The sequence below is a fragment of the Cimex lectularius genome, unplaced genomic scaffold, assembly GCF_000648675.2.
Source record: "Cimex lectularius strain Harlan isolate CLEC.00 unplaced genomic scaffold, Clec_2.1 scaffold226, whole genome shotgun sequence".
Taxonomy (NCBI): domain Eukaryota; kingdom Metazoa; phylum Arthropoda; class Insecta; order Hemiptera; family Cimicidae; genus Cimex; species Cimex lectularius.
In genome coordinates this window covers 1063907-1079901 of record NW_019392846.1, presented here as the reverse complement: position 1 = coordinate 1079901, position 15995 = coordinate 1063907, and the positions used below count along the sequence as shown (strand labels likewise).

The window sequence follows — 15995 nt, the reverse complement described above, 5'->3', positions numbered from 1 at the left end:
TCTAGGTATGCCAATTGATGCCACTACTGGAAAGTACAACTTCACCAAAAAGTACAAAGTTCTGATACCAGAACGGGAAGAATGGACCAAAGGAACACCACCAAAGGCAAATTCCAACTGGTATACTGACAGCTCCAAAACCGACAAGGGTACGGGAGCTGGGGACTTTGGGATGAACCCCAAAACCGAATTGACTGTAAATCTAGACAAGTATGCCACAGTCCTTTTTAAAAAGATGGTTCCTACTCACAGTAAGTGAGTAAGTGATTCTTACTGTGGGTAGGAACAATCTTTTTAAAAAGGATTGAACTCCACACCCACTCCATCATTCATAATTTCTATAGTATGCCACAGTTTTCCAGTCTGAAATCATAGATATTGAACAATGTGCCAGAGAAATAAAACGGCTAGGGATACATTCCCGGAATATAGCCGTTTTCTCTGACAGCCAGGCAGCTCTCAGGCCTTAGCCTCATGCGAGGCATTAAGGCAAGAGTGTTTGGAATTGCATGGAGGCCCTGACGGAAGTCACCGAATCTAATGACCTAACCCTGGAATGGGTCCCTGGACATTCGGGGCATAGATGTAACGAAAAGTTGGACATGTTGGCCAAAAAGGGAGCCAACATGGACTCTATGGGTCCAGAACCCTGCTGCGGCCTAGCAGCCTGCCACAAAAGAGGATACATCTTAAAATGGATTCTTAATGAGTTCAAAACCTGGTGGAACAATACCACAGGTATGAGGCACGCGAAGAGATTCATAGAAGGACCATCCGCAAAACTTACAAAAGAATTACTGGAAGGCAACCGCAACCGAACCAGGATTCTGATTGGACTCCTGACAGGGCACTGCCACTAAAGAAAGTACATGCACCGGATAGGAGTACAGGGCGGAAGAAACACTGTGCAGATACTGCCAGGAAGAGGAGGAGTCCGCAGAACACATTTTATGTTTCTGTGAAGGTCTATGTAGGTGCAGGTTCTTGCACCTAGGACACGAAGAATCACAAGCAAGATCCTAACCAAGGAACCGCTGGAAAAGCTGTGGAGGCTGGTTAATAGCCTGAAGCTGGCTGGTGAGTTATACATAAGACAGGAGCTCTATAGATCTATTAAGGTCGAGGTGCAGTAGACCTTGTGGCCACCTCTCTTATCTCTATCCATACCCCTATCCCACAACGATTAGAAAGATTCTATCCCCAATGAGGATGTGTACTGTTAAAATCTCCTTCAATTGGCAAGGCCATAACAAATTCGTGAATCAATCATCGCCATCATCCCCATTTGCCGAGGAAGAGTAAAACGAGCCGATTCGATACCATTTATTGTTTTTTAAACATTGATACGGACCACTTGCTTAGTTCATCATGAGAGAGTACATTTTATATTAAAATGGTTTTGTTGGTGGATGTTGTTAGCTTTTGTAATTCGGCACAAAGAAAACATTAAACAAACATGGTAAAATAAAGGAAAACACATAAAGGAAATCCTCAGGAAAAAGCATCTGGGATTTCGTTTAGAGCACCCGTTCCCACTCACGGAAGGGATTTTCCTTAAGGTAAAGGCCTAGTTTTGTGTTGTCTGGTGTGGATGTTGGTTGTTCTCTTGGTTCTGCTCATTTTTTCATCCTGGCATCAATGGATGATGATATTTCAACCGCCATCGGTTTTGCGATAGCGTGGGACTGTTTTTCTATTAGCTTTAAATATATATTTTATTTAGCTAGACAAAAATTTAAATGTGAATTGTATGTGTATTACCAGCAATATAATATCAATACTGGTAAAAAACATTCGATGTATTTTTTATTAGTTGAAAATAAAATGATTGCTTTACGAACTTTTTAAGTTTACCTTTTTTATAGTATTGTAAAAACAAAGGCACCAGTTTTAGATATTTACAAGAAGGTAAAACCACTGAAGGTTCATAAAATAAAGCAGTAAATTGTCAATATGGCGGACAGCATATATCAAGAAATTTAAAATGCGAAAGTTGTTCATGGGAGGGCCAAAATATAAACGGTGTTTAGTTTATGTGTAATGACACTGGAAGGACTTTGATTTATCAAATCCTTTGAGTGGAAAGCTTTCCTCCTAATTTGAAGCAGACGGGTACTTTCCGTTTGAACTCAGGCAGTTTCGAAAGTACTATTTGCCAATGTACGACCACGTTTATTAATGGCTTCCGGTCAAATGTAATCTGATGTAGATGATGTAAACTGTGGTTCAAAGTAACCTTTAAAATCAAAGCCTAAAAAGATTTAGATTTGATATTGAGTATTTTATGGCGAAAATGATGAAATTCTACCACCTGTTTTTCTTTTCCTTTATTTAACGTCAATTTCTTTTATAGCTATGTATTTCCGACTCCCATCTTATACGACTCACATAAAACTGACTGAAGCCATGAAGTGGGAAGCCGGAAAAATAACCCCGAAATGAATAGCTGTAAAAGAAATTTACATAAAATAAAGAATAAGAAAAATAGGTTGCAGGAATTTCATCATTTCAGAATTTTTTTAAATTAATTTATTAACATCTACAACTGTATATGTATTATACACAACCAACAGATTGAATTTTATTTATGGATGTGACATTACTGACGTAATAGAGAAAGCAATCCATTGGCAACAGCTCTTGGGTCTCAGATCCATACCACGTTCGTTACCCTTTAATAAATAATAATAAAACCAATAAACCTTCCCCATAATACGGACAGATCGTCCTCTAGAAAACCCTGTTTTTCACAACCCTGTGGGCCGTGACTTTGGAAAAAAGTGTGTGTAAAATTTTATAGTTTTTGAATTTTAATGTGATCTGAGGGGAGAAATGTTCTAACTTATGTGACAATGTATGGACGAATGAATGGTCATGAACAGGCGGCCTATAGAGAACAATCTTAATTAATTATACATTCATATACACTGACAGGCAAAAAATTCCACCCAATTGATTTTTTTTTCATTTACTCGATAAAAGAAAATTCTGCCCTTAATATGGATCAATGTAATTACCAATAATTGTTTAAGCTATGTTTTAAATTGGGTATGTCAATTAGAGGTAAACACACTTAATTCTTAATTTAAAAAAAAGGATAAAGGATTTTTCAATGTTTACTTTTTACGGAATTTAAAATGTTTATTGGGTCCCATTTGAATTCTGAAGCAATAAACTGTTTATTTTCATCCTTGTTTTGTTAATTTCAATTTGTAAAAGTTAAAAATGACACTTAGTGCCGAGGTTGTTGTGCGTGGTGTGGCATTTATCGAAGATGGACGTTCCAACAGGTACGGCTATTGCCATCCCCAGGCGCAGTTCCCTACGAAACACAGCGAGACGCCGTTAGACGTTTTCGAGAAATTGGGTCTTACCAGGATGACCATTTTTTGACGTGGAGGATTTTGGGAAACCGGCACCTTACTGTTGTTCAATCGATACATCAGATCCAGGAAGTTCGAGGTGAACAAATTTCTAAAGGCACTGCTCGAAGAAGATTAAATCAGTATGGGCTAATGGCTTTTCGCCCTATAAGAGGACCACAATTGACCAGAAGACGAGAACACGCAGAGTTGCATGGCACGCATTTGCAAGAGAACACAGCCATTGGTCTTTGGACACTACAGTGATTAGTTTACTGTACTTTGTACAGATGAGTGTGGGCTTGAAAGAGTGTATAGAAGGGGAAATGAAAGGTACGAAGCCTGTAATTTTTCCCAGAGGCAACATTTTCAACGTGGCTCAGTGATGGTGTGCACGGGAATTTCAATGGAGAGGCGCAAAAAGTTGGTTGTTCATGGAGGGTCTTTGACGGCCACTCGCTATGTGGATGAAATTTTGGAACATCACGCGTTGTTTATCTTCGATGACATCAGCGATAATCCTACTCTAATGTACGATAAAGTCCGTCCACATGTCGATCGCATAGTACAAACATACCTTCAACAGCATAACGTCAGGGTCTTAGCCTGGCCAGCCCGTTCTCCAGACTTGAACCCCATCGAACATTTACGGGATGACCTCAAAGACGAATAAGAGCACGTTCATCACGTCCTGGTACATTCCACGGTCTTGAAAGGACTATTCGAGAAGAATGGGCTAACATCCAACAAAGAGACATTTTCTTGGTAATTAATTTTTTTTAAAAACTTTATTAGACACAGATTCATTATCACACGTTAAAAAACGTGAAATTTTTAATATATTAAAATCAGATCAAGTTATAGTACAAGTGAGTGGAATTTTTGCCTGTCAATGATTGGGTTGATTATGAATTGCGAATTGTGGAGGATGTTTTTTTGAGTAGTGTGGCGTTGTAATTGTTTATGATTGTTTTAATTGTGTTTATTGGCTATTGTATTGCATAGGATTTGCTTGTATGCTTGAATAATTTTTTGGTGAAGGGATCATTGACTTAGGTATATCAGGTAATAATCATTTAGCCGTTTTTATTGATGTATAATTAAGGTAGCGATCTGTGTTTATTGGTTTTTAGTACAATCAAAGATGGTGTTTTGTTATCTGTTTCAACTTCATTAGTGAATTGATCCTCACCACTTCAATAAATTATTGAATAACCGGTTGCTACATAACACTTTTTTTATATTGTTTGTCGTTAAGATAAGGGCACTCTCGACACGGCACGCAAGAATGACACAATTACACAGAAGACAACCACTTTGAGCCCTGAAGATGATCTCAATAAAGATCGAAACGTTGGCACGATAAAGAAAATGTTTTGCTGAAACCTACATCACACCAGACCGCATCTCACGATTTCTAAATAAATATCGATTAACGGTCACTAATCACCACACATTTCTACACGTTAAGATAAGTTTAGAGTTTTTTAAAAAGGTGGGAGGAATTAGATTATCATTTCGCAAAATTCTTTACCTACACTGTAAGTATGTAAGTTTAAGTATACCGAAAACATGCTATACCTTCATATTGAACTACTGCCTGATTTCCTAGGTAATAGTAAGTCAAAAGCTATATTATATCAGAGCCAAAGTTATAAAACAGCATCACCGGTGCTCGAGGTAGCAGTAGGAGCAGCGCCAGTCGATTTAGCGATAAGAGCAAAAATTGCGCAAAAAATGCCTGGAAATTAGGCTCGATAATTACGTAGTCCAAGAGGAGGAATGGCCCAAAAACGCTACACTTCAAAAAGCGAAACTTTTCCTTAAATCGAAAATCCTGAGCTATTGACAAATTGGATGGCAAAATAGTTCAAAAAGTCGATTAACCTAAAAATATTGTCTAAATGTAGAGCAGAAGATAGCCTTTCTCAGTTTTATTTCAAATTCTTCGTTTTATGTCTCTAAACTATCCACCGAATCTTAAAATTCCGTTTAACCAAAAATCAATTCCCAACAATTTACCAATTTTACTATTTAAATAATTTCTCCCATCACCCCAAGCTTTATTCAACAAAACCTATCCCTACCATCCCACAAGGCGTCTTAAGAGGAAATGGCTCCGCGACTTCCCTTCTGAGGAGTAGGTTGTGAGGTTTATTTAGTGAAGTGAACTGGGAGAATAATATTGATTATTTGCTTCCCACAATGTAAATATGTATCTAAATAGTTGTAAATGTATCATCGAATTAAATATTGTATCAGAAATTACAGATTGTAATAAAATATCTGGAAAAAATTCATTATAAAGTTTAATTTTCAACTATTGCAGAAGATTCGTCGTTCTTTTAAACCAGGAAAGTTAAAGAGCAGTAATTTGAAGTAATTGAATATAAAACGAATCCTGATGAATTTTGATGCCATCTGTTAGAACTTCCAGAAAGCTTTTAAATTAATTAGTTTCATAAATCTTTAAATAATTTAGGCACTTTTTGTAATTTATATTTTAAACGTGACTTCAAATTTGATTTATTTATTTTTTTTATATTTTTTTAAACACTAATTTATATTATTGCTTATACATACAATTCGGTGTTACACGGTATATTTTCGACTTAACAATTGAATTTTAATTAAATTTTGTTATTTACTATTAATAAAATAATACTATTAATATTAATAAAAATATTCATATAGATGTGAAAGACAAAACGCAGAAAGGAAAAGGCATAGTAGTGCCGGCTGTGAATATAATGACCATAGGTTTGCCGGCAAAAAAAAATCAATTTTTGTCCCTTATTTACTCAAACTTTGCACAAACTGTTAAACAGTCAACCGGTTGAACGAGTAATGAATAATGAATACTGAAGCATTTGTACACAATAGACCAAGGTAGATGTATTTTGTACATAACCTTTGTTTACCTAACTACGTCGTTGTGACGTTTTAAAACTTGCAAAAGATAAAATAATGGTCCAACGATATTTTTTTTATAAAAGTGTAATCCTCACAGTTTTTCCAAATTATAAACCTTTTAAACTGCCGAGCGTTTACTTATTCTTACATATATTCTGTAAATTATCATTGATTATGATACCAGTAACATTGCCATTTATAGATTTGAGGAAATTGGTCATAAAGGGTGAGTCGATCTTCGATTTTGTTCTTATTCGTAAATCGCGCATATTTGAAGAGTCAATCGCTGTTTATGGCTTGTAACTTTAGCGTTGGGGACCAATGGCTCGGACTTAATTCCATGAAGAGATTGAGACGCGTCTATACGGGTCAAAAGTACGAGATACCTGGGAGGAGGAGGAGGTGAGCTGCGCCTCCCATTATCGAACCGGCATGACATTGATCTTGGCCCCAAGTCCCTGGAATAACATTATTCCGACTTTTGCAAACCCGGTTGAATTTTTGGGCCTGGCGCTGAATTCCGTTTTCTTTCTTACCCGGCCTTTTCCTTGCTTTCCTGGCCCTTTTACTTGTATTCGGCCGGACGTCAATCCACCCCTCGGTTTTTTCTCCCGGGGCTGATGGATATCGACCAATAGAGGAGAAATGTTATTCTTCACCCCTCCACCCGTCAAGGGGTGGGGGGTGCTTTCTAGTCAGTCGGTCAAAGGGTGTCCACGAGCTTACACTTCAACTACCGATCGGCTGGAATGAAAATCATGTAAGTAAAAAAATTTTCCACCCTGTATACCTGCTGGATAAATTAGCCAAAAGTATATGACGTACGGAATATTACAAAACTGAAATTTTCAATACATTTTAAAATTATAAACAAACCTGTCGGTATTCTTGCGCCCGTACATATAGTAGGGAATAAATGTTGATTCTAATTACAACTATTAATACACTATAAATACCTTTCTTACTTTATGTTGAGCAACATCATTAAAGGACTAATCCAGAAGGTTAACGAGCGGTTTTACGTTAATACAATAACCTCAAAAATACTTTCAAATAACAGGTTTTTATTGTAAATCGAAATCTTTGTGTTCTAATACGTCTCTCTTCTATTTAGTTGATTTTTGGAAAACATTCCATACAGAACCGCTATGCAATGTATGCAAAATAAATATGTTTTCATTCTGTGGAAAATATTACTAGAATATACAAATATTAGTGGAACTTTCTCCCAACCTATTTAGCTTAATAAAAATATTTTTAAATCGATCCACCATCTTCTTACACAACTGTACATCGGGCAATAAAAGTCTGGAAGCACTTACCTAAGTTTTACATTTACGCTCTTCTTGTCTAAAATAGGTTATTTTCCACAATGAAACTTCTTTTCTGTTACACAACAAACATTAAAATTTTTATTTTCACAAAATATGACATTAATGCATGACAACAATAGTTAACAGAAAACGTAGGTAACAAAAAGGCATACAAAAACGTCTGGAAACTGTGGTAACACTATAAATATTAAGTGCTATAGCTGTAAATGTTCTAGCTATTAAAAGCTTGTTGAACCTTCTTTATAGCTTATTTCTTCCAATCGTTTTTTCATCATTACATTATTTCTGCTGGAATCCTCTCCCATTCTTTCAGTAAAGCTGTTTTCAGCCCTTCTTTGTTTGCAACTCCTCTTGCCCTTACTCGTCGGTTAATATCATCTCATAAATGTTCGGTGGGATTAAGGTCTGGGGAGTGAGGAAGAGTCTCCGGTTGCCTGGGGGCATTGTAGAACAGCCTACTTATAACCATCTTTGTTCTCAAGGCTGTATGCTTCGGGCCATTATCTTGTTGAAAGTTAAATGAAGAAAAACGAAAGAATAAATTACCCTGATTCAATTAATTGCATTTTGTTGGAAATTATTTCTATGTATCCATGTTGGTCAATAATACCATTTATAATATGTAAGGCACCAACTCCCGTCGCACTTATACTGCCGCATGACCATCCCCATGCTTAAACGTGTGCCTAATATTTTCCATTTCCAATTCTTTATTTGCTTTTCGCCATACTTTTTGTCGTCCTTCTGACCCAAAGGTGTTAAATCGACTTTCAACCGAAAAAATGACGGTTCCCGTAACGATGGTGGCTTTTGTTTATATTCTTTAACAAAATCCAAACGGCGCCTACGATTTAATTTGTTGATGTACGGTTTCTTCTTCGTAACTCGGTTGAAAAAACCACTTTCTCGTCGTTTGAGGAGGAGTTCCTACTGTTACACCATAGTCACGGGACAAGTTCTCAGCATTGGTTGGAACGCTAGTCCACAGTTTGTCAAGGACAGTTTTTAAAATTTCACGTTTATGCAGGTGACTCATTTTTGATGGCCGCCCGCTACGTGGTCTGCTGGATGGACCACCTAATCCATTATATTTTTTTAATAATTTTTGAAACTGTATCTACATTTTTATTAGCATTCCTTCCAATTTCCTTCAAGATCTTACCTTGATTTCTTAAGGAAAAGATTATTTAGCGAATGGGCTTTGGTACATCCATCATGAAAGCTAATCACAGCCTGAAAGGATTTCTATTCATATCTCTCGAATTCTGACCTTTGTCCTCTGTGCGCATTGCGATTATAATCAGTTGTTATTGTTGAAATGCGTTGTACGCTTTGTTTACACAACTGTTTCCAAATATCTTTTGCATTAAGGAGATGTCTTTTTGTTGCCTTTTTTTCTTAACTACTATTGACATGCATGACTGTTATATTTTGTTAAAATAAAAGTTTAATGTTTGTTGTGTAAAATAAGGGTAATTTCATTGTGGGAACTAACCTATTTTAGACAGGGGCAGCATAAGGGAAAAACTTAGTTTCCATCCTTTTTTTGCCCAGTGTATATACATAACGTATTAAACTTAACTCAATCTAAATGCAATAAATGTTGAATAATCAATTAGATTGCTTGACGTGATATCAACGTTTTATTATTTACCTTGGTTTTTAATCATTGCATATTAATAAGCAAAAGTCACAGGGTTGATAAACTACCTACTGGTAGAGCTCTATACCTAGGCATTAATAGTTTATACAGAAATGTTTCACCTCTTTCATCGTCATCACGATCTAAGAGATCTTTAGGCCAAGGACCGGCAAAATAATTTTGTAATATTGATAACATGGAAAAATCACAAGCAAATCAAATGGGGAGGGCGTTCTGTAACCAAATGGCCAAACGAAATTTATTTGTATTGTTTCCTCCTGTAATATTTAAAGGAACGTTAAGGAACAGTTAAGTTCATATTCGTAATATTGATTATTATTCATAATAAACAAAAAAATTAATACTATATTTTATACACTCAAAGACAAAACCAGACACTCCACTGAGTCCAAATTATATGTATTTTTATCGTTATATTAATTACAACATACTTATTTTACTGTAAACCAAATTAAACGAAAGCAGAAATTCATGATGTTTTATTATTTAATTATGATGATTCGAAAGAAAATTCACCAAAATATCGAAAATCCTTTAGTGATAATTAAAATTTGATTAACAATTCATTACATGGTTTTATTCTTAACTCTGGCTTTTCGTCTGGATTTCATCTTGTGAAACAGAAACTCATTCTCCGAGTTGGAGGCGATGAATGATGTCATGTCCCATAAGTGTTTTATCGGATTCACGTGTGATTCAGGATAAAGTGCTGAGCAATTCATTGTGGTAATACGTACATCCTCCGAGGAATGAAATCCCCAATAAATTAAGTGAATGGTACCACAGCTTCCAGAAGAACTTCCTCAATGTATCTTAGTACAGCTAAAGTTACATTCTGTATAATGGACGTTGATTCCACTCCATACCATAATTGACTGTCTTTCAAAAGGATTGCCACAAACCAAACCGGCCCTTATCTGTGAAGAGACTGGCCCCTCATTGTTCAAATGTCCACGCGGGACGCTGATTTACGAACGATACCTCTCCACTAGTAGAGACCCTGATGCGGGAAGTCTAAAATGCTAGGTTATTATCAAGGATTCCGTTCAATGACGGTTCCGTAGTGCGATAAGTGATCGTCTCGAGCCATCGTACTTCGTGGTAGATCACTACCTTCGATCGAGACTTCCTGTGGTCATAAACCGCTGTAGACCATTGCTGATCTTACAACGCGGCACAGTACAAGCCAAATCACCTGTCTGGGCGAGATCTCGACTTATGTTAATCTTAGAAAACAAGGAGATATTTTTTGTATTGGAATCCGCAATGGTCGCAGGATTTACACACCAATCGAAACTTGTCTATGATTGGTTTTTACAAGGCTTTACAGTAAAAAAATGTTAGTTTATAACTACATTTACCAACATATACACTTGTAACATCCCTCGAGAAGAGATGTTTCAAAAGTAATATATTTTAGGGAACTTAAGATCAAAAATCAAAATAATATAATGGACTAATTTTCCTACCAAGGTAAAGGTTATATTGGAGGATTTTTCCGCATTCGATTTCAACTTTTGTTTCTTATACCAAGATACCAACAGTGTTACATGCTGCAGCATGTCTTGTGAGGAAAGAACAGTATAGGAGTATACTCATAAAATTGTTGCATCGGGTACAAAGACAAGTTTGATGGATGTGTATGAGATGGAAGTACTCTGACATAATTCACGAGAATTGCCTACAACTTGTCAGAAAAACAGTTCAGGTTTAGTTATTATGACAGCCTTCAATATCTATATATCAATATCTACATTTTATATTAAAAATCAGGAATACGGTCAAATTGAAAAAATAGACCCTCAGTTCCTACATCACTTCTCAAGAAAAAAGTGTTTTTCTTTTCTGTTATATTGACGGTCCTCCTGAATTTTAAATCAAAATTATAGCTTTAATGCGATACTGGGTGGAGGGAAGGATGCACTTCCACCTCAAGGCAGGGTGTCAAGTACGATCAAAACCTTGGCTGACTTTAAGGTTCCTTAAGGACAGAGGAGCTAATGTATTCTAGATACGATGACAGGACAGTTGAGTGACAGATGCGAAAACCAAATTTAATGGTCGGGAATAATATTGGGAGAATTTAGGATAGGAAAAATTCTTTTTAATAAAAGATTTTCTGAAGATTTCCCCAAATTGGGTAAAAGAAAGACTTCACATAATACTTATGTATACCACAGGAATAGAACCACACTATATGCCCTAAAGATGACCCTAATAAAGTCGAAACGTAGGCCAAAAAATGAAAAAGCTTTTTTTTCCAAACTGCCTCATTCTTAACGGCTACTCACGAATCCAAAAATTATTAAACAACTAGTCACTAAAAAAACACACCCTTGTGTTTGTTTACATTTGATGAGCTTTTTGCAATCCCCTTAGCTTGGTCAGTCATTAGTTGAAGACACAGTGATTACACATGGATATCCCAAACATTACATACCGCTATAGCCGGGGATGCATTTGTGGTCTTTATAGTCCTAGATCATATTTCAATTTTTTCCTGATTATGACCAGGCATGGGTAAAAATGTATGATTATTATTCATACTGCATTTATCGCTAGATTTTTCTTCTTGATTTCTTCAAAATGGTAAGTCTGAGTGATGTAAGGAACCCAAATCTCTTTCCTTTTTCTCGAATATGAGATTTGGCCCTTATTATTTAAGTTTTGGCTCCAATCGATTTCGAGATGGAGTGATAACCAACCTTTGGATTGTGGGGTAGAAGCAGTACTACATGGACAGAGGAAAATTAACTTTTGTATTAAACAGTTAATAAGTACTAGCGTTAAGTAGAAAGTACCCATTTTTGAGGCAAGGTGGCGTCCGGAAGGGGGCCGCGCGGGGACGGTCGGCTGGGGACCGTCTGCGCTCTCAGGGCGCGTTATTTTCCGGACTGGGTGATGGTGTTGGACTTTTCCAAGGGTAGCTTTACCATCTAAGGGTTTTATCCACCACCTTCGGGAACAATCTGTTATGTTGAGAATTTCCCCGTTTCAAATGGAGAGCCCAGGTGTCCTTCCTGGCCGGTCTCCGGGGCCGTGCTGGCTCGGCGGGGGCCTCCTTCCGGGGGCCGGTAGCATCAAGCAATGAATGTAGATGGCTAGATGTACACTGGTTCAAGGCAAACAAAAAGTAGAAAGTATAGGCTTACAGGAAACAGACTCATTCCTTGTTATAAGACAATTAATTAAGGTTTCTAGTTGAGATAAAAATGTCAATGGCACAAGCGGGATTCGAACCCACGATCTTCGGCTAGATACGCCGCTGCTCTACCACTTGAGCTATCGTGACCTCGATCCACTCGGACACCAACTTCCCATCTCAACCCCACCTTTTGAATTTTTCCTCCTTTTTGCCATTTTTCAAATTGTTGTAAGTTTTTCTATTATATACGCTGGTGGGAATTCTAGGAGTGGATTTAGCATGGTGAGAGTGAAGGGTGTCGGTAAAGTCATGGGAAGACGGAACAAGGGGCAAGGTTTAGATTAAAATATTTAGAGATAATTGGAATTATGGATATTACAATGGTTTTCCTCGTTTTCGAAGTCCCCTGAAGACATCTTCTTTGAATGATTCCTTATAGTAAAAATTCTATCCTATTCTTTTTATACAGTAATAATTTCACTTTGGACCGTAAATCATTTTTTGTTCCTGTCTACTTTATGATTTGTACGTTACGTTTTTAATAAAACTGTATAATAAAAAATCCCGCCGCACTTCTGTAGTCATAAAAGGAGTTTCTTTCCCTATTTGTTATGGTTATGGTATTTTATATTCATTTTTCTCAATAGTGAGTAGGTGTTACATTGAATACTTTAAAGAAAAATAGGGCAGAAAATATCTTTGAAAAATGTCTTAACATGGCGAAGGCAAGTTTTTCCCAAATGAAATGACTAGTGTAAAGTGAGTTAGATTTTTCATAACGCCTTGCATTCCGAGATACACTGTCGGATAACAAAATGCAGAATCTTTGCCCAACTTAACCCATTTTTCACCGAAACCAAAGAATTAATTCTAAAAAAATGAACCGAACGTATTATATTGTTATTCAACATAGATTTTTAATTAGTTTTTGTTTTAAAAATTGGTTCTTAACAATAGGTTTAGTTGGAGATAAAATGAGGAAAATTGTTACAAAAACTAATTTTATCAGTAGAAATTATGATCTCGACTAGGAAAAAGCCGTAAACATTATAACAACAAAGTAAAGTAATCTTTAGTAAATTAATTACGTAAGCACTCACTTCAATATTTAGCTTGTTGCTAAAATTATTTTGCATGAATTAATTATCAATATTAACAAAAATAATTAAGGAACAAAAGTAAAGCTGTAGGCAAAGATTCAATAGATAATGAATGTTTAAAGTCCACGGGAAACAATTGTCTTACATTTCTTCATTATTTAATTAGTCTTAATTGCTGAAACCACACCTAAATCTTGGTCATGCATTAAATTAAAAAAAAGGGGGACCCCTTGAGGACCATTATCGTGGCATTGCCATGTTCAATAGTCTTTCCAAACGTTTTGCTAATGTGTGGTGATTAGTGACCGTTAATCGATATTTATTTAGAAATCGTGAGATGCGATCTGGTGTGATGTAGGTTTCAGAAAAACATTTTCTTTTTCGTGCCAACGTTTCGATCTTTATTGAGATCATCATCAGGGTCTACGATTTACAAAATTGGTGATTAGTGACTGTTAATCGGTGATTATTCGGAGGTCGTGAGATGGGGTCTGGTGTGGTGGGTTTCAGAGGAGCATTTTCTTTATCGTGCCATCGTTTGTAAATCCCAGGCCCTGAAGATGATCTCAATAAAGATCGAAACGTTGGCACGATAAAGAAAATGTTTTTCTGAAACCTACATCACACCAGNGTGGAATGTAATGTGATAATATAGGTATGTTATCTGTATTGAATTTGATTAATGATATTGGCGTAGCTGGACTGAGTTGCAAATCCCAGGCCCTGAAGATGATATCAATAAAGATCGAAACGTTGGCACGATAAAGAAAATGTTTTTCTGAAACCTACATCACACCAGACCGCATCTCACGATTTCTAAATAAATATCGTTTTGCTAATATTTTTTATGAACGGATAACTGCGTGGGCTTAGAAGAACTGATCGTTTCAAGATGGGATTTAGCGATTCAGTCGTGAAGACATATTTACAGTATCAGGATTAGCAAATTGTTATTTGAGATTAAAAATAAACAAATTGATCTCTTAATTGATTTAGGAGAACAGTCGACAGTGTCACAAGCTTTATCCTTTTTTTATAAGGAGGAAAATAATTTAGGTAATTTGTGTTTTGTACGATATTTTCCGTACATGGAGAATCCCTCCAAGGAATTTCGGTGAAGGGGTGTTACTGGGCGATGTTTTAGTCTCTTTAGTTTTTATCACGCCTCACCCAAGGTTTTATTGACTTGTCGGATTAACATCAAGTAAAAGCGAAGATTTGGATTTATTTAAGCGGACGGCGTTGTGTTGTTGCAATCTTCTTCTCTCATAGAAAATTACCTTACATTGCCTATCCTACTTCAGCCCTAGTGACCAACCTGAATTTTGGTCTGCTGGATACTAGGTTGAAAAATATTACAGCTTTTTATTAAACCTACAAAACTTATATTAGCATTTGTTTCGTACCCACATAGCGAATTAAAGGAAAACGTAAGTAACTGCATAAGTGGTGGTGTTGTAATCAGCAAGGATACTACATTTCTGTTAAAAAACAAGAAAAACATCGATGTATATGTATGATAGGAAAAGTACTAGAAAGTCAATGTATAATTAAATAAATTAACAACCATTATAAACAAAAACAGACTGTACATTGAATTTCATGAAAGCATGAGCACAATAAAAACAAGTAATTACACAAATGGAATTTGTATTAAAGACCTAAACTTTGAAATAAAGAAAGTTGAGTAATTTTGACTTATCCAGTTTTACCCCGAGGGTACAGACATGATGTAATTCATATTTGGTATTTTATATTTTTAATATCTTTAGCTCAAAACATATTCTTCTTGGTTTTTAATAATATTTTTGGCAGGCGAAAGTCTGATAACAATAATAATTTCTGCATGTATCAAAGATGCATCTCTAGGGTGGCCAATACAAGCGTTTAGGTGGGTATTTTTGTTGCAAAGACTATGCGTTTTTAAGGAAGAATGAATTAACTTTGTCAACCGAATCAAAAATTTCCAACCCTGTACCGAAAATCACTTTTTTTTTTTTTTTTTTTTTTTTTTTTGGCGAACCCAGCCCACTAGAGCATGACATATAAGTAGATTAAAGAAATATCATAAATACACATAATAAATAATTACTTTACACAATGAAATAATTAATTAACATAATAAGTAGTCTTAATCTAGTGTAAAGAGCCCCGAGGAATATTAAGAACTTAGGGGGAGTGAATGTGACCAGACCTTTTTTTTTTTTTTTTTTTTTTTTTTTAATGAATATAATTTAGTAGCGTGAAAGGAAGATGGTTGCTTAGCCCCGCCCGCCCCGAGGCATAGCGAGTACTCTGGGATGAGTGTGTGGCGTCTCGAGAGTAAAAGTATGTTATTAAAATATATTTAATTAATCCATATATTAGCAGTTAGCAATTGATCTAGACGCTGAAATGTTTGCACGCTGAAAAACACGCGTGAAAGACTAGAGAGAGAAATAAAAACACGTAGGGCTCGGCGATAACGTCAGCTGTTTA

At 36.1% G+C, this 15995-nt stretch overlaps 1 protein-coding gene across 1 annotated transcript in view; it reads left to right on the top strand.

The window, feature by feature from the left end:
• Positions 1 to 7009: 7009 nt before the first annotated feature.
• LOC106666980 (monocarboxylate transporter 9) overlaps positions 7010 to 15995 on the top strand; it is a 106061-nt gene continuing 97075 nt past the window's right edge. Inside the window, exon 1 of the mRNA XM_014394549.1 lies at positions 7010 to 7035. Coding sequence (XP_014250035.1) covers positions 7025 to 7035 — 11 coding nt within the window. The 5' untranslated portion in view covers positions 7010 to 7024. The remainder of the gene's footprint in view (positions 7036 to 15995) is intronic.